At 39.8% G+C, this 25,768-nt stretch overlaps 1 protein-coding gene across 4 annotated transcripts; it reads left to right on the top strand.

Moving 5' to 3' along the window:
* Positions 1–306: 306 nt before the first annotated feature.
* On the top strand, positions 307–25,178 carry DCTN6 (dynactin subunit 6). Of its 4 annotated transcripts, none has more exons than XM_004757803.3 (7): positions 307–411; positions 8,622–8,686; positions 18,260–18,365; positions 19,865–19,953; positions 21,413–21,460; positions 22,792–22,934; positions 24,715–25,178. In XM_004757803.3, exons 1-7 carry the CDS (start codon positions 389–391, stop codon positions 24,811–24,813), a joined length of 573 nt encoding a protein of 190 aa, XP_004757860.1. In that variant the 5' UTR covers positions 307–388; the 3' UTR covers positions 24,814–25,178. The 4 variants fall into 4 exon arrangements, with proteins under 4 accessions (XP_004757860.1, XP_044925374.1, XP_044925373.1 ...); XM_045069439.1 differs by having other exon boundaries at positions 19,865–19,974; XM_045069438.1 differs by lacking the exon at positions 307–411 and adding an exon at positions 578–978.
* Positions 25,179–25,768: the final 590 nt, after the last annotated feature.

Raw genomic sequence — 25,768 nt, 5'->3', positions numbered from 1 at the left:
GGAAGGTATTAACCTATGGGGATGCTGAGATCGCCCAGGAAGAGGTGAGCTCACACAAGAGAAAAGGGCGCGGGGGCCTGGCCGGAATCTTAAGCAGACCGAAAAAGAACGGTGGCCTGTGATGAGGTCGACAGGATGTGTGCCGGGTTGGACCAAGTCGCTGTTTTAAATCCAAGTCTATCCATCCGCGGACAGCGCGGACCATCAGCCGGAGCCCACGCAGGGCTGCCTGGTACCAGCCGCCACAGCCAGGGGGAGGAGAAACCTCCAGCCCCCGCAGACCCCGCCCCGCCCGATCCTGCCAGGCGCTCCAATCGCTGGTAGAGATCATCGCTGGACCCAGGCGGTTGTGTCGATCTCCGCTCCAACTGGAGACCGGGTCCGAACCATGGCGGAGAAGGCTCAAAAGAGGTGAGTCCGCGGTTTGAAAAAGCCTATTTCTGCACTCCGCAGGCGCGGCCAATCTGCTTCTGGTCGCCAGTGGCAGGGACTGAGATGGTGTCTTCTCCCGGGCGCTCGGCCGGGCTGGTTGTTAAAGCCCAGGGCTGGCGGCCGCTGAGGGAGGAGGCGACGAAGGCGGGTTTCAGGGAGGATGGGGAAGGGACGTGGAATCGGTGCCGGGAAGGTTTTTGTTCTTCGGTCCCGTCGCCCGCCTCCGCCACGCGCCGGCGCAGAGGGAGGGGGTCTCCGGAGGCGTTGTGCGGGGAGCCTGTGGTCGCCCACTGCCGCGGGACACAGAGGGACGCCCCCGCTCCCCCCACATCCTGCCCCGTTTGGGGCGGCTGCCCACGGTCGGCGGCCTGTAACAGCTTCCTCCTCCCGGCGTTCCGAGACGGCCGCCGAAGTGCCGGCCACACCCCAGTCCCCTCCTGCCCAGTCGGGGGCGGTGTGTGTGGTGTCAGCGCGTCGCCGTCGCTCGTCCGACGCGGGGGCCGCGTCCCGGCCCGGAGCTGCGCGGATCAGCTCCTGCGCCAACGCGTGAGGACGGCGATGGGGCTTCTCCCGCCGTCCTCACTGCTGGAAACGGGGGGGGGGGGGGCCAGGACGCGCTGGGCGGGAGAAGGGCTTACTCGGGAAGCAGCCGCGTGGAGCACCCTCTGCTGACGCTTCCTTGAGCAGGAAAACCGATTCTGTCGTAATAAATGAACATGTAGGGTTTTCTACTCTTGAGGCAGTCCCTTTAGTAGGTCCTCCCAGCCGTCTGAGCACCCCCGGCCACATCATCACTCCGAAGTGCAGTGGCGTCTACACGGAGATGTTTGGACTGTGTTTGAGTTGGTCTAGTCGTGAATTTAATTATTTTAGGTCTCAGAAGTAAGACACAAACTCGGGACACAAACTCGACCTGGGTCCTCTCCCTCAGGCATAAGACTGGACAGAGGGACACTTGGGAATCGCTCCTCTCCTCACTTGTCTAGGATAAGTTAAATGATAGCTGATGCCCTTTTCCCAAAAAATCATACTGAGAGGGAGGCTGAGGAAATGGAAATCTGGAAATAAGGTCTAAAACAGGAGGCATTTTAGAAAACCTGGTTTATTTGACCAGGGCCTAATAAATTGCATTATTTTAACACCCCCCCCCCCCCAAATGAAAAGCATCGGAGGAATAGCGCTTAGGAAAGGTGATGTATTCAAGACAGCATCATTCTGCTCTCACAGGAAAAATACCCAACATGTCAGGATGTTTCCAGGAAACTTGCAGCTAACAGAGAAGACATGATTGGTGTTCCGATAATGATGCCTCAGGGACCAGCTGCTTCAGGAAATTTCTAATCTCTCAGCTTCAGTTTCCTCATCTATAAAATGAGAGGGTTTGGCCATTTCTGCTTTCTGTTCCATGGTACTAAAGTTTTTCATGCACTGGGTAGGAAGGTTATATTTTTTCTGTGACTTCAGTAAACACATAACCCAGATGCATCATTTCTAGAATTTCCTTAACTTGTGCTTTGTAGAAGGTCGCTGTATGTCAAAAGGTTGGAAACAGATGTAGCTGTGTCTGATCTCACAAATATTTCTTGAAGATAGACTCAGGGATTATCAGTTTGGGTTTGGTATATCTTCTTTTAGAGTTTTAAAAATACTTGGTGGTAGGAGAAAAAATTGTGTATGTCTCCTTTTTTTTAAATCTTTCCCTATCAGTAGGGAAGTTGGTGTGATTTAAGAAGAATATTTTTGGTGATACTTTGCACTTGTATTACTGAATATTTAGAGGGATTCTGGAATGTGAATGATGGAGAGATACGTTAAGGCCTTTGTACCCTACTAACTCTCAGAGCTTTATTTCTGGTCTCGAACTCTCTAGCTCTGTGTTTTCACTTTCTTACTGGGTCTTTCTCTTGAATTTTCTTTGGACCCTCAACCTGAATTAATCTAAAATTTAACAAAATAAGTTCATTATTTTCATATCCTTTCTTTTCTATGTACTGATGATTTTTAAATCTTCTCACAGATATACCAACTATCTAGTAAACCATCACATAATCTGTCAACGTCTTTTTTTTTACGATCTCCCCATTGAAACCTATCAGTTTTGTTCTCTGAGGCTGATGCATGGCTATTGTCCTGATAATTTCCCTCTGTCCTCACACACTGGGGCCTCTGTTTCTAGAATGTCTTGTCTGTTGGCTTTTATTTAGCTTGGTACATCTTTTGGCAGCTTCCTAATAAAGAGTACTTAAGAGATTTTTTTTTTTTTAAGTAAGTATGTATGAAAGTAAGTATGAATGAAAGCAAGTATAAATACTTACTTAAGTAAGTATGAAAATGCCTTTATTCTCCTTCCATACTTGATTGCTAGTTTGGTTAGATAGGTAGCTCTAGTTTGAACATAGTTTTTGCTTAGCATTCTGTAGCTATTGTATTCTGGTTTTCTAGCCTCCGGTATTGCTTTTGAGGACTCTGAAGCCATTCTGATGATTTTAATCCCTCTGTGTGACTTTGTTTTTGTTTTTGTTTGTTCTGCAAGCTATAAGGATCTTTAGCTTGGCATTCAGAAATTTTAAGAGGATGGGTCCTTTGCATTCGTATCCTTTTAGAGTTGAGATTAATATCCTTTAGAAATGGGAAATTTTCTTGTATTTTTCTTTAATAGTTTTTTTCTACAAATTCTTTTCTCCTTTTGAGATTTCTTTCTTTTTATTTTTTTATTTTCCTTAGGAAGAGAGAGACAGCACAGTGGGGGAGGGGGCAGAGGGAGAGAAAGAGAAGCAGACTCTGCTGAGCTGGAGCCCAGTACAATGTGGGGCTCCATCCCAGGACCCATGAGATCAGGACCTAAGCTGACCCAGGAGTTGGACACTGAACCAACTGCGCCACCCAGGCACCCCTTGAGGTTTCTTTTATTTGGACTCTCTAATTTTCTCATTTTTCTCTCCTTCCCTCCCTCCCCACCCCCCCATTTTGTTCTACTTTCTGGAAGAGCTCTTTTTTTAACCTCACTCCTAGTGATTTCAAATTTCGATCATGTTTTTAATCTCTTAGAGCTCTTTCTTCTTTTATTAATTTTTAAAAAGATTTTATTTATTTATTTGACACAGAGAGAGAGAGATCACAAGTAGTAGAGAGGCAGGCAGAGGGGGAGGGGGAAGCATGCTCCCCGCTGAGCAGAGAGCCCAATGTAGGACTCGATTCCAGGACCCCGAGATCATGACCTGAGCCAAAGGCAGAAGCTTAACCCAATGAGCCACCCAGGCGCCCCTTGGAGCTCTTTCTTAGACATTGTTCCTTTTTCATAGACTTCTGTCTTGTTTTATGCAGAAATGTCTCTTATTTCTCTGAATTATAAGGTTGTTGTTGTTGTTTTTTTTTAAGTTTTCTTTTAGTACCTGAATTGTCTGTGTTTCCTCAAACTGTTCTTTTTGCTCTTTGGTTTGCTTTTATTCCTTTTTAGTTGGAGGCTTTCCTGATTCATCTGATAATCTCTGGTTCTCCGTCCATTATTAAGAATGAGAACTAAACAACTGGAAGGGGGGGAGCGCCTAGGTGGCTCAGTGGGTTAAAGCCTCTGCCTTCAGCTCATGATGATCTCAGGGTCCTGGGATTGAGCCCCGCATTGGGCTCTCTGCTCAGCAGAGAGAGGTCCTTCTTGTGCTCTCTGCCTACTTGTGATCTCTGTCTGTCAAATAAATAAATAAATCTTTGAAAAAATAAAATAAACAACCGGAAGGGGAGCTGATGGGCTAAACTAAACTACATCAGGGAAGGGGAGCCGGTTGGCTCACTGTTGCTCTGTCATCATTACCTACCTCTAGACCTGATGTCTCAAGTGCAAGGCCACAGGGAGGAGCAAACTTTGTCTATAAAAAAGTAGTTTTGGGGGGCACCTGGGTGGCTCAGTGGGTTAAGCCGCTGCCTTCGGCTCAGGTCATGATCTCAGGGTCCTGGGATCAAGTCCCACATCGGGCTCTCTGCTCAGCAGGGAGCCTGCTTCCCTTTTTCTCTCTCTCTGCCTGCCTCTCTGCCTACTTGTGATCTCTGTCAAATAAATAAATAAAATCTTTTAAAGAAAAAGTAGTTTTGGGGAGCCTGGGTGGCTCAGTCATTAAGCGTCTGCCTTCGGCTGGGGTCATGATCCCGGGGTCCTGAGATGAAGCCCCTCACTGGCTCCCTGCTTGGTGGGAAACCTGCTTCTCCCTCTCCCACTCCCCCTGCTTATGTTCCCTCTCATGCTGTGTCTCTCTCTTTCAAATAAATAAAATTTTTTAAAAAGAGAGAGAAAAAAAGTAGTTTTATCTTGTTTTTTCTTTTGTTAGGCAGTATATAGTGTTCCAGTTAGGTGATGATTATATTTTATTTCATTACTCCTCCCCTTTTATGACTTCATTATTCTAAACAACATTGCCAATTTTTGCATATATATATTCCTTCTATTGAATTCTTTTTTTTTTTTTAAAGATTTTATTTATTTATTTGACAGAGAGAGATCACAAGCAGGCAGAGAGGCAGGCAGAGAGAGAGAGGAAGGGAAGCAGGCCCCCCGCTGAGCAGAGAGCCCGATGTGGGACTCGACCCCAGGACCCTGAGATCATGACCTGAGCTGAAGGTAGTGGCTTAACCCACTGAGCCACCCAGGCGCCCTCTATTGAATTCTTGATGAGAGAACTCCAGAAATAGATTTCCAAGGTCAAACATTGTGACTGTGTTCATGATTCCTGATGCATATTGATACAGTATTTTCCAGGAAGTGTCCTAATAATTGTCAACAAAGGTGTTCAAGTGTCTTAATTAAATTATAGGTGCATCATCATTAGATTACCATCATAAATAAAAGCAAAAACTCCTCAGTACCCTGAACAAACTAATACAAGAAATGGACCAGAATTTGATTATACTGACTATTCTAAGTATTCATTTTTATTTCATAACACAACCTTTTGTTCCTTACTTACATTGACTTGTGTCATGTATCAAGCATCCTGAATGTAATATGATACAGAACAGGTATAGACAATGATCTAGAAATACTATAACCAGTGTCATTGAATATGACATAATAAGGTTATATATGTGATAGCTGGGTATTTATTTGAAGGTTGGAAGTAAGGAGAAGTGATACTAATGAATAATAATTTTATCCTTGGTTTAAAAAGATTGTTGTTGAAGCAATAGGAACAGTGATTTAAAGAACAAAAAATCTGGTCTTGGGGCACCTGGGTGGCACTGGACTCTTGGTTTTGGTTTAGGTCATGATCCTAGGGTTAGGAGATCAAGCCCTACAACTGTCTGGCTTAAGGGCAGAGTCTGCTTGAGATTTTCTCTCCCTCTGTTCCTCCTCCTGGTGCTCTCTCTCTTTCTCTCTCAAATAAATAAATAAATAAATCTTTAAAAAAAAAAAACAATCTTAAAGGGAAACTGAGAAGTCTAAAATTAATTAAATGATACTTAAGAGTAACAACAAAGTATTTTTAGGTAAAATAAAGTTTAAGTGGGGGAGGGCATATAGGGATCATAATTTGAGGGAGATTTTTTAAGGAAATAGGGATAAATAAATAATCACCCTGATTATGGAAATGAATACAGTACCCACTTAGCACCTGCTGTTAAGAAAATTTTATCAATCTCTTTTTTGTTTTGTTTTATTTACATATTGAATAAGCAGTGCATTTGTGGGTTTCAAAATGCAAGCAGTTAAAAAATGGGCATCTAATGAAAAAGTGTATTTATACCTTTGTGTCCCTGCTATCCAGCTCCTCTCTCTGAAGGTGATAAATATTATTAGTACCTTGTCTGTTCCTCTGGAGTTGGTTTGGAAATATTCAAGCAAATACGAATATTCAGCAGGTACACACTGATGCGGCTGTATTGGTTGCATCAGTTGTAAATGATGCTCAAAAGTTAGAGAAATTTAATGTGCTAATTACTTTAAAAATTTTGTTAGTATGGCAAGCATGTCCCGTTTAAGTTTATGTTACATATAATGAAAATTTATGTTAATCAAGGAGGACAAATACGAAAGCATGAACCTGCCTCACAGTGAAACATTTGGAAAAAAATAAAACCTGGTAATAACAATTTTTTTAACCAAAGAAATGTCCAAAAAAAGACATGAAAAACAAGTAGAAAGTACCATTAACATTTTTATACTATCTACTATAAGTTAAAAATAAGCAAATATTTTCATACATGAATATTTATAGAACTTAAAAAATAATATTGATATGAGTGAATCATTATACTCTACATTTATGGTTCTTATTGCTTGAAAAACGTATTTGCTAAAATAAAACAAGTTTTTAGAAAATTTATAAACCAAAGCATTAACATTTTGGTCAAGAAAATTTCAACTGTTTTACATACCAGGTTTTATTAATTTATTTAAAAATGTATCATTCCGGGCACCTGGGTGGCTCACCACCAACCACTGGGTTAAGCCATTGCCTTCAGCTCAGGTCATGATCCCAGTATCCTAGGATCAAGCCCCATATCAGGTTCCTTACTCAGTCGGGAGCCTGCTTCTCCCTCTCCCTCTGCCTGCTTCTCTGCCTGCTTGTGCTCACTCTGTTAAATAAATAAATAAATAAAATAAAAATAAAACGCATCATTCATGGCTTAGAAAGATAGTTTGATAGGTTTTGTTGGTCTTATGGAGCCAGAACAGGTTAAGGATATTAAACATCATACTGAAAGTCTTAACCAGGGCAATAAGGCAAGAAAAAGAAATAATAATGCATGTAGACTGAAAAAGAAGTAAAAACTGTCCCATTCATAGACAACAAAATTCTTTTTGTGAGAAATCCCAGAGAATCTATGTGAACTGAGTGGGTTTAGCAAGGTTTTAGGAAACAAAGTCAATATACAAAATTATATTTCTTTCTTTCATTTTCTTCTTTTTTTTTTAAAGTAGGCTCCACACCTAGCGTGGAGTCTAATGGGGAGTTTGAATTCACGATCCTGAGATCCAGTCCTGAGCTGAAATCAAGAGTCTAACACTTAACCTACTGAGCCACTCAGGTGCCCCCCAAATTATTGTGTTCCTACATACTTGCAGTGAACAACTAGAAATCAAAATTTTGAAAAATCCAAAAAGGATTATAAAGTAAAAGTAGCTAACATGGTAGCTGCTATTTTAGAGAAGCTGAGTGCATACTTAACACCATGAATAATTTCATTACTACTAAGGAAAATACTTAATAAGAACAAGTTATCAAATGATTATCAGTTTAAGGGCAGGCGGGGGGAGTCATTTGGTACAGTTCTGCATGTCAGCTCATGGCCCAGCCAAGGCAGCATTTGTCAAACAGGATGTCACAGAATATCAAAAAGCATCAGTAAATTATTTGTACATTAGTAATATGGGGACAATTTGCATTCCAATTTATATCACTCAATAAGTAGTTTTATAACATATATAGTTAGAGAATAAATAGGAATTTTTGTAAATTTTAAATCTCTACATTGATTTCTATATTAATATTATCTTGCTGGTTGTTAAATATTTTGAATGTACATTCTTTTACAAAATTTACAGTGTATTATATACCCACCATTTTCTGGCTTTGATCTTTTTTGACTTAATATAGCTTGGAAATCATTCCAAATCTTTACATAAAATATTATTCTTTCTTTTTTATGACTGTGTAATAAACTGGTATACCGTAGTTATTAGTATTAATCAGTCCCTTACTAATGGATAGTTAGGTGTATTCAGCTTTATCCTATTTGGAAACAATGCTGGTGTTAAAAGAATCCAAAGCCTCTTTTCTTGAGCATTTTATTTTTATCATTTTTTAAAAGATTTATTTATTTTAGAGAAAGAGAGTGAGCACAGGGAGTGGGGGCAGTAGGAGAGAGAGAATTTCAAGCAGACTCCCCAGTGAGCACAAAGCCTGATACGAGACTCAATCCCGTGACCCTGAGATTATGGCCTGAGCAGAAACCAAGAGTCAGTCACTTAACTGAGCCACCAAGGCACTTCCTCAAGCATTTTAATAAGGTATCATTAGTGACTTTAGCCAATGGATTGTATACTTCCTGAGAATTTTATAATATATTAAATATCCTATTCTCTTACAGTTTTTTAAATCCATTTTTTAAACCTTTTTCTCACTGCAGTGTTAAGATAACTTCTATAACAATATTTTTAAAATGTGCCCATGGTGAATATTACCTTTTTCTTTCTACAGTGTGAAGATTGCTCCTGGAGCAGTTGTATGCGTAGAAAGTGAAATTCGGGGTGATGTAACCATAGGTAAGAAAATAGTTTATTAGTTATTTAGTTAAATAGTTTATAAATTATTTCTAAAAAATGGATGTAATTTAATTTATTTCAGTGCTTTACAGTTAATTAGGTTTTATATTTTGTCTGTTTCACTGATGTGCTAATTTTATTGACAAAATAATGTATTTTTCCTGTAAATATTAAATATTTCTAATAGAATTAAGTCTGATGGAAACTTTTAAGATTTTATTTCTAAGTAATTTCTATACCCAACATGGGGCTCAAACTCAGAACCCTGAGATCGAGTCGCATGCTCCGCCCACTGAGCCAGCTAGGCCCTCTGATGGACTCTATGTTTATGTTTCTATCTGATAAACTAATGAGGCAATATAATGAAGTCATTGATTTATTTGAGAAACATCCAAATGTGTACCTGCTGGGACACAGGAGTGAACACAGCAGACAAGGTACCGCTTCATGGAGCTTAGATGCTACTGTTAGCGAGTGTGGACCATGGAGTCGGACAGACCTGGGTTAGCATCCGTGCTCTTTACCTGCCGGTTTACTTTAGTAGACCGCTTAACCTCACTGACCTTCATTTTCCCTATCCGCGTGTAATTGTGTGTTTTAGAATTGGGTTCAGCTGCATGTAGTGGTGGCTTTATCCATGCAGAGGTTTATTCTTTTATATAAAGAAATATAGAGGTGGGCAATTCAGGACTCCTTAGTTGGTTGTCCAGGGCCTCTGGCCTTGTAGGCCAGGATGCGATCCTACAGCACCAAGAGTGATCTTGGATAAGAAAAGGGAGGAGTGGAGACAAAAAGGTGTACCTCCCAGTTGAGTCAGCTTCCTTTAAATAGTCTTCCTGAAAGTTCCACAGGTCTCTCTTTGTATATACAGTCTCTGCCTTGGATTTGGTGTCATGGACACTGTAGCTACAGGGAAGGCTGGGAGATCATAGTCTGAACTGTGCTTTGCGTCTCCCAGTCTGACAGGGTTCTGTTACCAGAAAAGAGGAAAGCATGGATATCTAGTGGTAATTAGCAGTTTTTGTGACATGCAAAATAGGAGTGCCTACCTCGTGGGTTTTTAAAGGATTCAATAAGAGAATGTTTGTGAAAGTCATTGCCCAAATCCTGACTCTAGCTAATCGCACCATTTAATCTTAACATTGTGTAGCCTTGCTAGAGGTGAGATCCAACACTGAAATCAAATGAACAGTTTAACAGGTGGCATCTTGCTTATATGGACATGATTAAGTTCTCCCAAACTAAATTTTAGCCACTTATTCTTTTACATATGTTATCACAGCCTATCATGCCCTTGGAGCTTTACAAACGTGAGTCTGTCCGTACTAGCAGCTGCTCGTTACCAGAGTAGAGCTTTCGGAGAGAAAACATGCCCTGCTCCCTTACACCAACAGGATCTATAATAGGAAAAAAAAAAATAGGAGTTTTATTAAGTCTAAGCCTCTGTGACCAATTTAGGCATCATGTCTTAGAGAACATGTGACGATTGTGCTGGTATTATGGAACATCATTGGGAATTTGCCGGGTTGGATTTATATAATTATTTTAAGTTGACGGAATTTCAGAGTTTAGAAGATGACCCAGTTTCTGTTCAGTGCTATGTTAATTCTTTGTGAATTCCCAAACCGCTTGCAAACTTTTTAATGAGGAGAAATCATGATGGCTACTTGTCTATCGGTGCTCTTCTGCACTATTTTTAATCTGGTATTTTTATGGTTTTCATCATGATTTGAGGAATAACCCTCTCATTAGCTCACAAGGTATTCTATCATTAGAATGAAAGTAAGACTAAAATAATGTAGCTAATTACACACATTTTCCCTTTCATTTCTCCTTCTTCCCCATTCTAAAACTAAGTATACTGTACCTACTCTGGAACAGATGCAAAGATGGCAGAGACCCCTCTGCTGGCTAAACATACAAGGTGTATATATATGTTTTGTGTGTGTGTGTGTGTTTCTGACTTGGAAAAAAACCTTCTGTTACTTGTAGAAGCTTATGTAGAATAGCAGGAAAACCTTTCTCCTGTGCAAAGGAAGGGTGGGCCACTGGGATTAGAGCGTGGGCGTTACCAGGAGTCAGTGCTCGCTTTCTTGTTTCTCCTGTTGTCTTTCACTACTTTATGCTCCTCTCTTTTCTTTATCCTTATGTCAACCAACCTTCCCTAATGTTGAAATTATGTAAGGAAATACAGTGTTTATTTTTTATTTTTTATTTTATTTTATTATTTATTTACTTATTTGACAGACAGAGATCATGGTTAGGCAGAGGCAGTCAGAGAGAGAGGGGAAAGCAGGCTCCCTGTTGAGCAGAGAGCCCAATACGGGGCTCGATCTCAGGGGCCTGGGATCATGACCTGAGCCAAAGGCAGAGGCTTCTACCCACTGAGCCACCCAGGCACTCCAGGAAATAGTGTTTAAATCTACTTTCCATATAGGTTTTTCCTCTAGCTGATAGTACACAGATCCTTGGTTAAGTTATAAAATGACAGTTCAATACAGATTTTCAGTGATAGATTAATAGTGTAAGAAGTGGTCATAATTTTTAAACTAGTGATTTGAAGCTTGTCATAGAATGAATCTAAGATAGTATTTCTTATGCTTATTTTTGACCCAGTTTTTTTAAACAAGAAAATCTGCTAAAATACTTTACAGAAATATTTCAGTTTTTTAAATTAAGGAGAATATTCAGAAGGGATATAGTTACCCATTGTTTAGTCTTTTATAATTCTTCATTTTCATTATGTGTTTCTTATCTTTTTGTTTTTGTTTTTTTTTGTTTTTTGTTTCTCGTCTTTGATTGTATATATAAGTATGGAAACTTTCTAGAACTGGTATTTATTTATTTATTTATTTATTTATTTTTTAAAGATTTTATTTATTTATTTGACAGAGAGAGATCACAAGTGGGCAGAGAGGCAGGCAGAGAGAGAGGAGGAAGCAGGCACCCTGCTGAGCAGAGAGCCTGATGTGGGACTCAATCCTAGGACCCTGAGATCACGACCTGAGCCGAAGGCAGCTGCTTAACCCACTGAGCCACCCAGGCGCCCCTAGAATTGGTATTAGAGAGCCATTTCTATCTTTTTTTTTTTAAAGATTTTATTTATTTATTTATTTGTTAGAGAGAGAGAGCACAAGCAGGCAGAGTGGCAGGCAGAGGCAGAGAGAGAAGCAGGCTCCCCAATGAGGAAGGAGCCCGATGTGGGACTCAATCCCAGGACTCTGGGATCATGACCTGAGCCGAAGGCAGCAGGTTAACCAACTGAGCCACCCAGGCATCCTTATTGTTTTTTTTTAAGGATTTTTTTTTTTTACTTAATTAAGAGAGAGAGATGAGTTGGGGGGAGGGGTAGAGGGAGAGTGAGAAGCAGACTCTGCTGAGCAGGGAGCCCGACGTGGGGCTTGATCCCAGGACCCTAGGATCATGACCCGAGCCCAAGGCAGATGTTTAACCAACTGAGCCACCCAGGTGCCCCTCCATCATTGTTATATTTGGTATAAGATATCTCTAATCACGGTGCCTGGGTGGCTCAGATAGTTAAATGTCTGACTCCTGATTGTGACTCAAGTTATATCTCAGGGTTGTGAGACCCAGTCCTGCACTGGGCTCCATGTTGGGTGCCCTGGGCATGGAGACTGCTTAAGGTGCTCACTCTCCCTTTCCCTCTTCCCGCTCCCTCCTCAGATAAATATAAATGTAAAACCTTTTGACTGTTATTAATTCATTTTTCTGATGTAATATATCAGATTAAAAAGCTCCTAGGAGATACGAAGTTAAATCAACTGGGAGAGTAGAGATAAGTTATTTAATTAAAACTTACTCTCTCCACCATGGTTGGCTGGTTGGTTTTCTGATTGATGGCTTTTATTTATTTATTTATTTATTGTTTTTGCCTAATATACCAGAATAAAGTCTTTTTCTCTTATGCTATGGATAGGGAGATTTGAACACTTAATAAGCTCTATTTTCTGGGTTAAGTAGCAATAAACTTAAAGTGGATGAATTAATGGATTTTTCACAGGATGTTATGCATAACTTTCCATCCCCTAGTTGGTTATGCTCCTACCAGATTATTCCATTCTGAAATATTTCTAAAGTAATTTTTTCCTTCTCTGTGTTTCAGTGGTGTAGTAGAACTTTAAACCTGATCTTCTATTCTAGAAAAATCAGGTGTTTATCAAAGAAACTAGTCTGAAGCTTTGGAGTATTGTCCTTAAGCAGAAATTCTGTGACTTGAGGCTCTGCTGGAACCTGACCCCTTTCATTAGAGGCTGCTGGGAAACAGACCTTGGGAAAAATAACAGTTCTCTTGTTAATTACCATGTGGGTAAGCAAGGTTTCATAGTATCAAGCCTGTTTGTAATTAGGCTGCCTTGGATTTTGGGCCATGCATTATTTCCTTAAATTTTGCTTTGAAAGCTGAAAAACACTGTAGAAAGTCACTTCTAAGCACAGTCTGTAGTCCCACCATGGGGTGAAAGTCAGCCACCTGGTCTTAGGACGAGGCTTGGTTGGGACATTACAGGTAGGAAGGCAGAACTCCACACAGTGTAAAATGCTGAGATGGAAGCCCTATGTCCCACTTACTCTTTCTGTCCATTAGAGGTTTGTGTTTTTTGTTTTTGTTTTTGTTTTAAAGATTTTATTTATTTATTTGACAAAGATCACAAGTAGGCAGAGAGGTAGACAGAGAGAGAGAGGGGGAAGCAGGCTCCCTGCTGAGCAGAGATCCCGATGCGGGGCTCCATCCCAGGACTCTGGGATCATGACCCGAGCCGAAGGCAGAGGCCTTAACCCACTGAGCCACCCAGGCGTCCCCCATTAGAGTTTTTAATACAGATCAAAAGCTTCCCTTTACCATGGAAATCTTTTTCAATAAGGCAGAACAGTGGCTTTGGCTTAAATTTCATCAAATATAAAGTAGTGCTTACAGGTACTTCAGCTTACAGGTCAAAAGAATTGTTTTAATTTTCAAGGAAAAAGCTTGTGGCTTTTTGAACTGTTTATTGACATATGAAAATGTGCACAGAGATTGCTTTCTGTGGCAAAGACAGACAGGAAAAATGTCCTTTACCAAATGAGGGGAATGGAAATTTGATGCAAGGAATGCCTTTCTGGCTGTGTTGCATCAAGCCCAGCCAACCATTTAGAAAAATAATTCATCAGCCGGCAAGGCAACTCCAACTCTAGACACATTTATCCAAACAAGGAGATAAGCCAAATAGGGTTTCAGCGCATTTGGTAAGAAAATATACAAACTACCCTGCCAGTGAGAGCTCCAAGAAGTTCACAACAGCCTTTAAAAAAAAAAATCTTTCCATGGTGACAGATTTTATTTTTAAAGCATTTTAATCTCAAGACTCAAACTTGGTTTGCAATCAGACCCATTCTAGGTAAAAGTGCTTCTCGCATGTGGAAGAGTGTGGAGCAGTCTGTGCTCACATTTTAGTCGGCTGCAGCTGCCCAGGACTTGGAATAGCACTTGGATGCCCGGGCTTTCTGGTGCCAGCCACCAGCCCCAGACTGTGTGCAGAGACGGGAGTCCACACTGTGGACCGCACACCTGCCCCTGAATGGCCCTTTAGCGAGCCCTCCAAACCAAAATCTTAGCAGTCATGTGCCAAAGGACATGTGTACTAACCTCTTTAGTCTCTACCCCAAAAGACCTAGGACAGATTTAGGGGAGCTGTTCAGTTTATTATCACCCATGACTTTTTTTTTTTTTTTTTTTAAAGATTTTATTTATTTATTTGACAGAGAGAGATTACAAGTAGGCAGAGAGGCAGGCAGAGAGAGAGGAGGAAGCAGACTCCCTGCTGAGCAGAGAGCCCGATGCGGGACTCGATCCCAGGACCCTGAGATCATGACCTGAGCCGAAGGCAGCGGCTTAACCCACTGAGCCACCCAGGCGCCCTCACCCATGACTTTTGCTGTTACTTCACAATTCAAAGTTTATGTTTTGACCTTTTACGTTCTTTCTGTCCCAAATATGAGGACTTGTAGTTTGGCGGTACTACCACCAGGGGGAGGTGCTGTCTTAAGTGCAGATCTCACCCAAGCTGGTGATGTTGCTTGGTATCTCAGGGCCTTTAGATTTCTAACCAGGAGTTTTCCAGTTTTCTTCTAGTTAACTTATTGATAATGATAAAAATGGTAATAACAATAATAAAATGCCTGGTTAAAATAGCTCAGGCATCGTATTTAAAAATTGTATGAGACATAGAGATCGTGTCTTTGTTTTTTTCAAATTTCATTTTTTAAAATTTACGTTTGTGTAATTAACATGTATTATATGTATTTTTGAAAGGGAAAAATGGAAATATCACTTGTTTTCAGAGCTACACTTTAGAGGAGCTTTTTAAGGAAGGCAGGTTTCAGTGATAACCTTGTCATACTAGTCCATTCTCAGGAAGCTTCTCGCAGGTGGACTTGCTGTCAAAAGCTACAGCTTGAGGATCAGCAGAACAGCTAGTGCAGCCGGCTTCTTGTTCAGCAGTGGCAGCCGATCTGCTTTCTATCACAGCGTGATGATCTCTTCCCTAAGATCTAATGCTAGTATGGAAAATACTTTTTTAATTTCTTTTACTATTTTACAGTAATGTATAAATTTCTTCATGCTGATTAAAGGGAGTTACTACCCTCGTAACCTGAGTAGAGGAGTAAAGTGGACCCCTTTTTTGTCTCTCAGACCAGAAGGAGTTGTTTTGCTTATTATGATAGTTACACAAATAGCCTTTGGTGTCAGATAGTGATGAACCTCCCATTTTTAACAATTACAGACCAGACCCTGTGATCTGCCTTTCAGACATTATTTCTTATAACCCACACTTCAACACGATGAATTAGGTTGCTCCAGATCTCATCTTTTTATGGGGGAGAGAACAGGCATTTGAGAGATGAAGCACACAGCCTTTCCGTGGTAGAGACCAGGGTGGGGACCTTCCAGATGAGGGGTGGGGTGCTGGCAGGGCTCTAATGACCAAAGAACCTAAAATTGAATTTGCCCCTTTTATCACAGAACATTTTATTTTATTTTTAAGATTTTATTTATTTATTAGAGAGAGAGATGGCAGAGCGAGAGAGAGCACCACTGGGGGAGGGAAGGGGCAGAAAAGCAGGCTTCCCTGGGAGCAGGGAGCCTGATGTGGGGTTCCATCCCAGGACCCTGGATTCGTGACTTGAGATGAAGGCAGATGCTTAAGCAGTTGCTTAACCGACTGAGCCACTCAGGCACCCCCATCACAGAGCATTTTAAAGTAAAATGCAAATCTGGTATTGTGCAAACTATAGATTCAAATTGGTTCACACAACTGGAAGACCTGTAAGAAATTTCTCATTTCAAAAGAATCCAGTGTTTGTTTTAGTATTTTTTTAGCACCTCTCCCCCAAAAGTAGTAACATCTAAATGCCCATCATTAAGGGCTTGGTTAAATAAATTATGGTATGCTAATATGATATGAAAAGAATAGCTAGCTAAATGTACTTACACGGGAAAATCACCATGTCTTTTCAGGTGAATAAAGCGAATTGCAGAATAATAAGTACTGTTCCTTGATTTAAAAACAAACAAACAAACAATGTGCCTATAATCCGTATTTTTCTACCTTCAAATTCTATTTTATTCTTTAACTTTATGATAAAATATATTTTATATACATTGACATTTATAGGTCTTAAGTATACAGTAGAACTTAAGGCTGGAATAATATACCCCAAACTTTTAAGAATAATTACCTCTAGGGAATAGGGTTGCATAAAGAGAGGATCTTTCACTTTTTGCTTTGAGCTTTTGTTTTTTTTTTTTTTTTAAGATTTTATTTATTTATTTGGCACACAGAGATCACAATTGGGCAGAGAGGCAGGCAGAGAGAGAGAGGAGGAAGCAGGCTTCCTGCTGAGCAGAGAGCCCGATGCGATGTGGGGCTCGATTTCAGGATTCTGGGATCATGACCTGAGCCGAAGACAGAGGCCTTAACCCACTGAGCCACGCAGGTGCCCCTTGCTTTGAATTTTTATAATGGGCACATACTACTTTTATAAATGTGTGTATTTTTTTAACAAAGAAAAAAAAGGCACACATGTCCACTTGAGAACCTTCCCAGAGATCCAAGAAATCCTCCCTTCTGTCCTGAATAGGAGAAGTTGCCAGAGAAATTTACTTTGGCATCTGAGGACTTGGGGAGTGAGAGGTGACAGAAATAGCAAAGCCTCTCTCCTGTTGTTCCTTATCAGACTGTGGGTCCTTTGCCGGAGCATCCTGTCTCGGCCCCACCCTCCTTATCAGTCCCCAGCTCGTCATTGTTAGGGGAGAAACAAAGCTGCACGGAGGTTCCTTCCAGTTCTCTAGGCACCAGGAACACCTCATTTATTTTAATACATTTGTGTGTGAGTGTGTTAAGTATTTCTAGTTTTCAAGATAAACAAAACAAAGAAGATACGCAAGCTCCAAAGGGCAAAAGTAGCATGTGTTCCTTTTTGTTTCCCTGTGACCTGTAGCACTGCATCACCAGCAGGTAATGACTACGGAATAAATTAATGTACACAATCCAGTACCGAGCTCCATGAACAGTGTCATCTTCCTGACCGCCTCCCATCTTTTGTCAATGCTTCTGCCCACACTCTCCTACTTCAGAGTCCCATCCTGCTGCTGGTTTACCAGTAGAAATAGCCTTTGGCCTCGGGGGTGGGCGGGGCCGTGCTGCAGGGAGTGGCGCACGGGAGGTTATATTTTCTCCTGAGTGGTTTCAAGATCACCAAACGCTAGGCCTTCAGGAAATGAGGAACCAGGGGAGGGAACGCGTTAGCACTCTAGAATGCTGTCCCTGTTTGAGCAGTGCAATGCCTCTTCCACCCTCATGGTGAAATGGATGTGGTAAGACCCCATCTTGCTCCCTTCAATTTGAGATGGGAGACTTTGCCTCAGTTGGCCTATCTCAGGGTCTTAGGACTCCAGTAATCACATTTGTCTCCTTCCGCTGTCTCCCTGTAACCTTTTTCAATGAAAGCTCTGCCTCCTTCCAGGGGTTAGGCTTGCTGTAGGGACAGAGACAAAGTAACAAAGACAACATTAGTTTACATATTTCCTGTCTCCCATTGCTCCTGTATTGCCTTGTGGTTCACTGGCATGAGAAAGCTGCAGCGTTGTAAGCAGAGAGCCTCATTTTTATAAAGGAAAGCAAAACAAGGAAGGGAATGAATTTTTATTGCCAACAATGTGCCAGAATACCGTGTCTACAAACATTATCTCATCTAATCCTTACAACCACTCTGCGAGACTGGTATTCTCGCCACCCCCATTTCACTGCTGAGATAACAGAGGCTTCCAAACAGCCGCTGAGCCAGGGCTGTCTGGCTCCAGAGCCTGGGCTGTCTCCACTCACCTTGGCTTGAGATCTGGCTCCGACTACTGTTGATAACAGCGCGGAGATAAGGTCTGTAGTGTGCCTAGGGTGCCTGCCGTATACTTGAGAAAATGTGCCTCCCAATAGCCTTGACACCCCCCCCCCCATCTTCTCCCCTCCTATTGGAAGCGTAGCCTCCACCAATAATTCCGTTTCATCATATATTTAACAGGACCTAGGACGGTGATCCACCCCAAAGCACGCATTATTGCCGAAGCCGGGCCCATCGTGATCGGTGAAGGTAACCTCATAGAGGAACAGGCGCTTATCATAAATGCGTGAGTACGACTCTTACAGATACTCTGAACAAAGGGGCACAGATTTACAGCAGACATCTGAAAAGCTGCTATTTTAGAACTAGAGAAACATTAAGGATCTTTTCAACACAAGAAATTAGTTAATGAGGAAACCAGATACCAGATAGGTGAAGAGACTTTTCCAAGGTGAGAGAACTCGTCCGTAGCTGACTAGAATTCCCTCCCCTGTGTCTGATGGCCTTCCCTTACATGTCACTACCTCTTCTGTGCGCTAAGCAAACATTTCCTGACTCTAGCGATCAAGTGCTGTGCTGACCACCCCAAAGAGAGTCTTTTGATAGGATGATTTCTCAGTTCCGAAGGCTGGAATGTTATTACTCATGCCCAGACACATGAATTTAATTCTGTTGTATATTTTCATAAACCTTATGTGGGGATGGCACCCAGAATTATATTTGAAAATTTGGAGGGTTCTAGAGGCAATTTTTAACTTTGAAGAGTAAAGAAATAATAAAGTATTAAACGTGCATAATCTTAGTGAACTAGACTGTAATATCTATGAAGTTTTCATAAGCATTTGTAAAGCTTTCTAGATAAAATTTTGGCAGGAAATTCAAGCTTATACCTAATTTATAGCAACAAATGTATGGAATTTTTAAGAAAGACCTTGGGAAAATATTTAACTGTGATAAAGAGATTGATTTGTCTTAACACTTACTTAGAATTTGGGAGTTTCTACTATAGTAAGAGTTTCTTTTTAAAATCTATTTTGGCACCTTTACTGTAAGTCAGTTGACAACAGCTATATTCTGTAGTAACTCAACTGTCAGAGATAAAGCTCCATTTAAAAAATGGCTTCCTCTTAGACCACAAACATTTTATGTTCCAAATATTTCAAACTACCTAACAGCATAAAATAATTATTTGTGAATATCTGTTTGCATTTCACAATCTTGAATGATTATTAAGAATGGAAAATTTTCGACTCAGGCCCAATTTTGATTCTAATTTAACAAGCTAAAAATGATAGCCAGGAACATTTTTACCTTGTCCTGGAAAAGGCCCTCTGCACTTTGAGCTTTACTGTGATGTCTTTAGGCATCTGCCTTTGGCTTCCTTACATTTCAGTAGTTCTTTTTCAATTCAGAATCAGTTCTTCAGCACAGAGGATAAATAATTCACTTGGATTAAGAAATTACTTATATAGTTATATATATATATTTTTTTATTTTAAAGATTTTATTTATTCATTTGACAGAGAGATAGATCACAAGTAGGCAGAGAGGGGGAAGCAGGTTCCCCGCTGAGCAGAGAGCCAGATGCAGGGCTCAATCCCAGGACCCTGAGATCATGACCTGAGCTGAAGGCAGAGGCTCAACCCACTGAGCCACCCAGGCACCCCTGTAGTTATATATTTTAAGCTTGATGGAGGTAAAATTGAAAGAGTGAACCCGAATTCTAAAACAAGAGAATTGCTTATTGCATTATTGATTTTGATGATTTGTCTCTTCTTTTTATAGTTACCCTGATAATATCACTCCTGATGCTGAAGATCCAGAACCGAAACCTATGATCATTGGCACCAATAATGTGTTTGAAGTTGGCTGTTGTATCCTTTACAACAATTTAAGTAAACTCTTCTTCCCACCTGTCTTTAACGTTCAGATCTGTCCCATAGAAATTGTCGTGTTTTAGCTATCAAATATGTCACATATATTATAAGTATGAGTTCACACACATACATACATATTTTCAGGTACCATCTTGCTCCTGTTGCTACAGCTTGTTGATGGGTAGCAATGACTGAGTGGCAGTAGACACAGAAATAGGAATCCTGGTTTCTAGACTGATTTAAGAACCTCAGCTCTGTCCATTTGGTTCCTGTATGGTTTTGGTTAGCAGTATGCTGTCTGATGTAAAGAAATGGTGGATGGGGATGGAAATATTTCATTCTTTGTTTTTTTTTCCCCCAGAGTGCTATCAGTTCTTATGCTTGATTTTTGTCCTCTAAAAAGCTAGTAAAATGTTTTCATGGTATCAGCAAAACATTATTTTATGATAGGAAAACTTGGATGAAAAAAATCTATGTTTAACAATAGCAAAATATTTAAATAAATTAAGCTATATGTGTAAAATGGATGATCAGGACCATTAAGCAGTCATTTTAAACTATGTATTTAAAGATTTTAATGGTATGAAATAATGCTTGCTTACAAATTTAATTGAACCAAATAAGCGAGCCGTGAGAGTTTATACAGTTTGATTTTATACCGTTTGATTCCCAGTTATATAAAGGGAATTGTATGTATTTATATAAAGATATATCAGACTGTTAGCAGTGTTAGCATTAAGTGATTTGGTGATAAGTAATTTTAATTTTCTTTTTTTTTTTTTTTTTTATTTATTTATTTATTTATTTATTTGACAGACAGAGACCACAAGTAAGCAGAGAGGCAGGCAGAGAGAGAGGAGGAAGCAGGCTCCCTGCTGAGCAGAGAACCCGATGTGGGGCTCGATCCCAGGACGCTGGGATCATGACCCAAGCCGAAGGCAGAGGCTTCAACCCACTGAGCCACCCAGGCGCCCCAGTAATTTTAATTTTCTTAAGACAGTCATGAAAATATGTTCCTCATAGAATTGGGGTAAAAGATGCTCATTTCTTAAAATATAGAAGGCGACTGAATCTGCTTAGAGATACTTGTTAAAGATTAAAACTATACTTTCAGGCTTCTCTGAGCAAGAAGTTCTGGCCAGACTGGGGCTGCATGGCCCTTCCCATGCCTTTGTCCTCTGCCGTGGTGCAGGATAAGGATATAGTGAATTAGGGCACCTTGGTGGCTCAGTGGGTAAGTGTCTGCCTTCAGCTCAGGTCATGATCCCAGTGTCCTAGGATTGAGTATCCCATCAGTCCTTGCTCAGAGGGAGCCCGCCTCTCCCCGTCTGCCCCTCCCCCTGCTTGTGCTCGCTCTCTGTGACAAAGTCTTTAAAAAGAAGAAAGGATATAGTGAATTAGTGGAGGGAAAAAAAGATGAACGCATTTACAGTGTTTACTTAACTCTGGCTTACAGATTCTCAGGCCATGAAAATGGGAGATAATAATGTTATTGAATCAAAAGGTAAGCTATATTTGGAATTTTTTTTTGTGAATAGTGAATAGTGATTATCTCTTTTCTCTTTATTGTGTCCTGAAAAAGCAACCGAAGTGGAAACTATGGCAATGTAGAAGGAGGGTATGGTTGAAAGTGGACTAAAATGTTATGAGCCTAATTATTTGCCTTTAAGGAACTTAATAATATGTTTAATATATTGAATTAAAAATTCATCTGTGGGTCTGCCTGGGGGGCTCAGTTGGTTAAGCATTCGACTCTTGATTTTGGCTTAGATTATGATCTCAGGGTTGTGAAATTGAGCCCCATGTCAGGCTCCTGGCTGGGCGTAGAGCCTGTTTAAGATTCTTTTTCCCTTTCGCTCTGCCCCTCCCTCCCTCCCTTAAAAAAAAAAAAAAATCATCTGTGTACATTTAAATCAGGATTGAATTAAACCATAATTTTCAGATGAAAGATTTGAAAAAGATTTCTACTAAATGCTAATGTCAGTGATAACTTAGTTGATTAATATAATTGCAAAATTAAAGGAAAAAATCATTTTCTATAGCAGTTTGCTTTCTTTAATTGTAGAAGTTCTACAATTAGCCAGTCAGGAACAAAGGGAAGCTACTTATAAATGGAGGTGGGCAGGAGGTCATGTGAAGTTACCACCACTACTAGGAAAGCAGCTCCAAGACCATGTCCCACTACAGTCCAGAAAGAACCTGAACAATGAGACATCTTTAGAATAATGATTAAAAAAGAAATAGAGGGATGCCTGGGTGGCTTAGTTGGTTAAGCCTCTGCTTGTGTGTACTCTCTATCTCTGGCAAATAAATAAAATCTTTAAAAAAAAAAAAAATAGAATAATGATTTATCTTTGATGGTCCTGACTGGTGTGAAAGAAAATTATTTTTAATTAATAGAATTAGACTTTTTGTTAATCTACCTAACGGTTTATTATTTCAACTTGGATTACCAATTATTATCATTGTTATTTTCTGTTTATTATATACTTACTGTGTGTCAAACCTGTGCTCGGCATTTTACATTTAATGTCTCACTTATTCCTTACAACCAACTGCAAGTAGGTCAGTCTTTCCATCTTATAAATAAACTTGCTCAGAGAATTTACAGTGACTTGCCCAAGGTCACACAACTAGTCTGCAAAGCTCTGTTTTAATCCATTTAGTACTAGTCAGGCACCTACCTCTTTACTTTATAAACTCTGAGCTAAAATATTTCCTTAAATTTTTTTCTTAAGGGTAGTTTGCAATTTAATATTTAAGTCCTTTTTAGAAAAAAATCATTGTTCTACTTATTTGTCTTAAATTTCAGGTCTTTCTTTGTTTTTACTGCAGCATATGTGGGCAGAAACGTAATATTGACAAGTGGTTGCATCATTGGGGCTTGCTGCAACCTGAATACGTATGAAGTCATCCCTGAGAATACGGTGATCTATGGTGCAGACTGCCTTCGTCGGGCGCAGACTGAGCGGCCACAGGTACTAGAACCTGTCTTTAAAAAGAGTTTTTTCCAAAAGGAACAGACTTACATACAGAGAACAAACTGGTGGTTGCCACAGGGAAGGTAGGTGAAGGGGTAGATAAAATACAGAGGTACAAGCTTCCAGTTATAAAATAAATCAATCAAAGAGATGAAGAGTACAGCACGGGGCATGTAGTCAGTAATATTGTGAGAATAGTGTATGGTTGCTGATGGCGGCTACATTCTTCATGGTGAGCACTGTGTAACGTATGGAATTGTTGAGTCGCTGTGTTGTATGCTTGAAACTCATACAACACTGTTAATTATACTTGAAAGTTCTTTCTAGGGCTGTTGATTTTCCCCAAAATGTCACATGATTGTTTTAATGGGACAGCAGTCTGCTATTTAAGAAGCAGATGATTAAAATAAAGCATCAGAGAAACATTCCTAAAACTAGAATTTATTTGCAGTGAAATTATTCAGTCTTCAGGTTATTACCAAAAATATGTACAAAGATGACAATGACAAATTGATGGAAAAAAGGAAATCCAGAGATGTTTTTCCTGGTCTTACGTATTTTCACTAAAGATGAGTCACCAAACTTTATAAACTATTGATTCACTCTTAAAATATTAATCCTCCAGGGTAAGGAATGACCCTACCAAATGTATATCGGGCAGCCAACTTAGATCCATCTATTAGTTTGCCAACATAGACTACTTGAAAATAAACACAGTTGGTGAATATGCAAATGTATTTGGATATTTTCCTGGCTTATGAGAATTTATCTTCTCCTCCTAAGAACCAAGAACAATGAAGAATATGTATTTAGAGTTTCATTTAGGAGGTAAATAAGATAGGGTACTTGGGGCTTTCTTTGGACAGAAGACATTCTAATTGAGGTCTTGATCCTCATTGCTTGACCCACAATATCGTGCTTTAGTTACCCAGCCTCTTTCCCCTCCCCACAAAGAAAATATTTTTTAAGTCATTTATCACTTTGCATCTGAATCTTAGCCATATTTTATCAGAAATTAAAACTCCAGTTCTCTTTGGGCTATTCTGTTTTTCTGACGTTTGGCTTTTATTACTATTATAAGCAAGTATGACTTCTCTAGACTAAAATGGCAATGAGAACGAATCCGTTTTTCTTTTCACTGTCTTTCTCATAACCGCAAAAATGATTGAAGAGGGAGAAACGAATTGGGTTAAGGGAGAAAAGTTAAGTATGCAAGAATATCTGAAGTTTAATGCATACTGTTTTCCACATTTCGTTGATCACAGTGATCATGTAGAGGTCCTTATTAAAAGGACTGCTCAGACTTACTGAATCACAATGTCTAGGGGAGGGGCCTGAAACTCTGTATTTGTCACGAGTGCCCCTTGTGAGTTTCATAGTGAGGGAAGTTGGGGCAAAGCTGATATACAGGAAGGGGGAAGAGCTGCTGAGGCCCGCAGCCGTGTGCTGTGCGGGTCCTGTGCAAAGCTGTGTGCTCCAGGTTTCTGCTTACGTTGCTGTCTGTGATTAGAACTGTTTAACTTTTTGGAGGCCAGGGTAAAGTCTGCCAAAAGCAGGATTGAAAACAGAGTCCTGTATAATTTTTTATGTAAAATCTTTTGGCTTTTTCTCATGACCAAACTTAACATATATTCATTGTAAATTAAAAAGAAAAAAAAAAAACAGGTAAAAATAAGCCAGTGAAAATCATCTATATTTCCCTGGCATGGTGGTGATTATTTCTGCCTGGTATTCTTTGCCTTCTGCTTGTCAGTCCATAATTATCTTATCTTTTTAGCCCCAGACACTACAGCTGGATTTCCTGATGAAAATCTTGCCAAACTACCACCACCTAAAGAAGACTATGAAAGGAAGCTCAACTCCAGTTAAGAACTAAGAACAATACATGACATCAAGATAAGAGTTTGTCTTTGACCACTGTCTTTTGAAAGGGCCACACTGTTCATGCACTCTTAGCAGTTCCCGGAATAATCCATGTTGACTTTATTTTGTAAAACTGAGTCAGAGAGGAAGGTAATGGATTTTCACTGTAACTGTCCTTTGTAATTTATATAAAATGCATTATTTTCTTATATCCTTTCTCCTGAGAATTTACAGGTTTAGTTTATTTTTCTTTTGTCATATAAAATGTCGGCTATGGATTTTAATTGTATAAAAGACTCCCCGTGATAAGGAAGGACATATTGCTTTGTATTTATATTCTAGCATATATTGTACTAAATAAAAATGCTAATGGCAGGACTTTTAGTGAACATGCTTTAATCAATTTTTCTACGTGTGTTAACTTTCCCAAAATAGATCTTTTCATTTTTATTGCATGCTAGCTACATTAAAGCTAATGTGCTTCTCTTCTCCTTTTGTGGCTTTAGAGCTGTTTAAAATTTCAGGTGGAATTTTCATAGCTGTTGAATTAATTTGACTTTATTTTGTTTCCAAGAGAAAAAAACTTTATTTTCATTTTAGTAAAACAGAAATAATTAGGGAAGGATGTATTCAGTAGCATACAAAATCAGTTAAGAATAATCTCTGATGAAAATGACAAGTAAATGGCCATAGAGTGGTCCTGGGTTTCTGAAGACAATAAAACTGAAAGAGATTTTGATATATTTATAAATTTATGAAATGATTTTGGCATACTGCTGAAGACTGTTGATGTTGTTATGATTTGTCTAGTTACATAATGGCAACATTGAGGATTTTATTGTTTTCTAAGTTTTAATAATTCAAGTGCCTACGTTTGATGGAACATACTTAATCAATAGCTGTTGATTAATCCTAAGACTCTGAGTAATAAGATATTTTCTCTTAAAATTAAATGTTTAATTATATAG

The sequence above is a fragment of the Mustela putorius genome, unplaced genomic scaffold (genome assembly GCF_011764305.1).
Source record: "Mustela putorius furo isolate JIRA1106 unplaced genomic scaffold, ASM1176430v1.1 tig00003932_pilon_pilon_pilon:0A:0A, whole genome shotgun sequence".
Classification (NCBI taxonomy): Eukaryota; Metazoa; Chordata; class Mammalia; order Carnivora; family Mustelidae; genus Mustela; species Mustela putorius.
The sequence above is the reverse complement of the archived record's forward strand: the minus strand, read 5'-3'. Positions and strand labels throughout refer to the sequence as shown.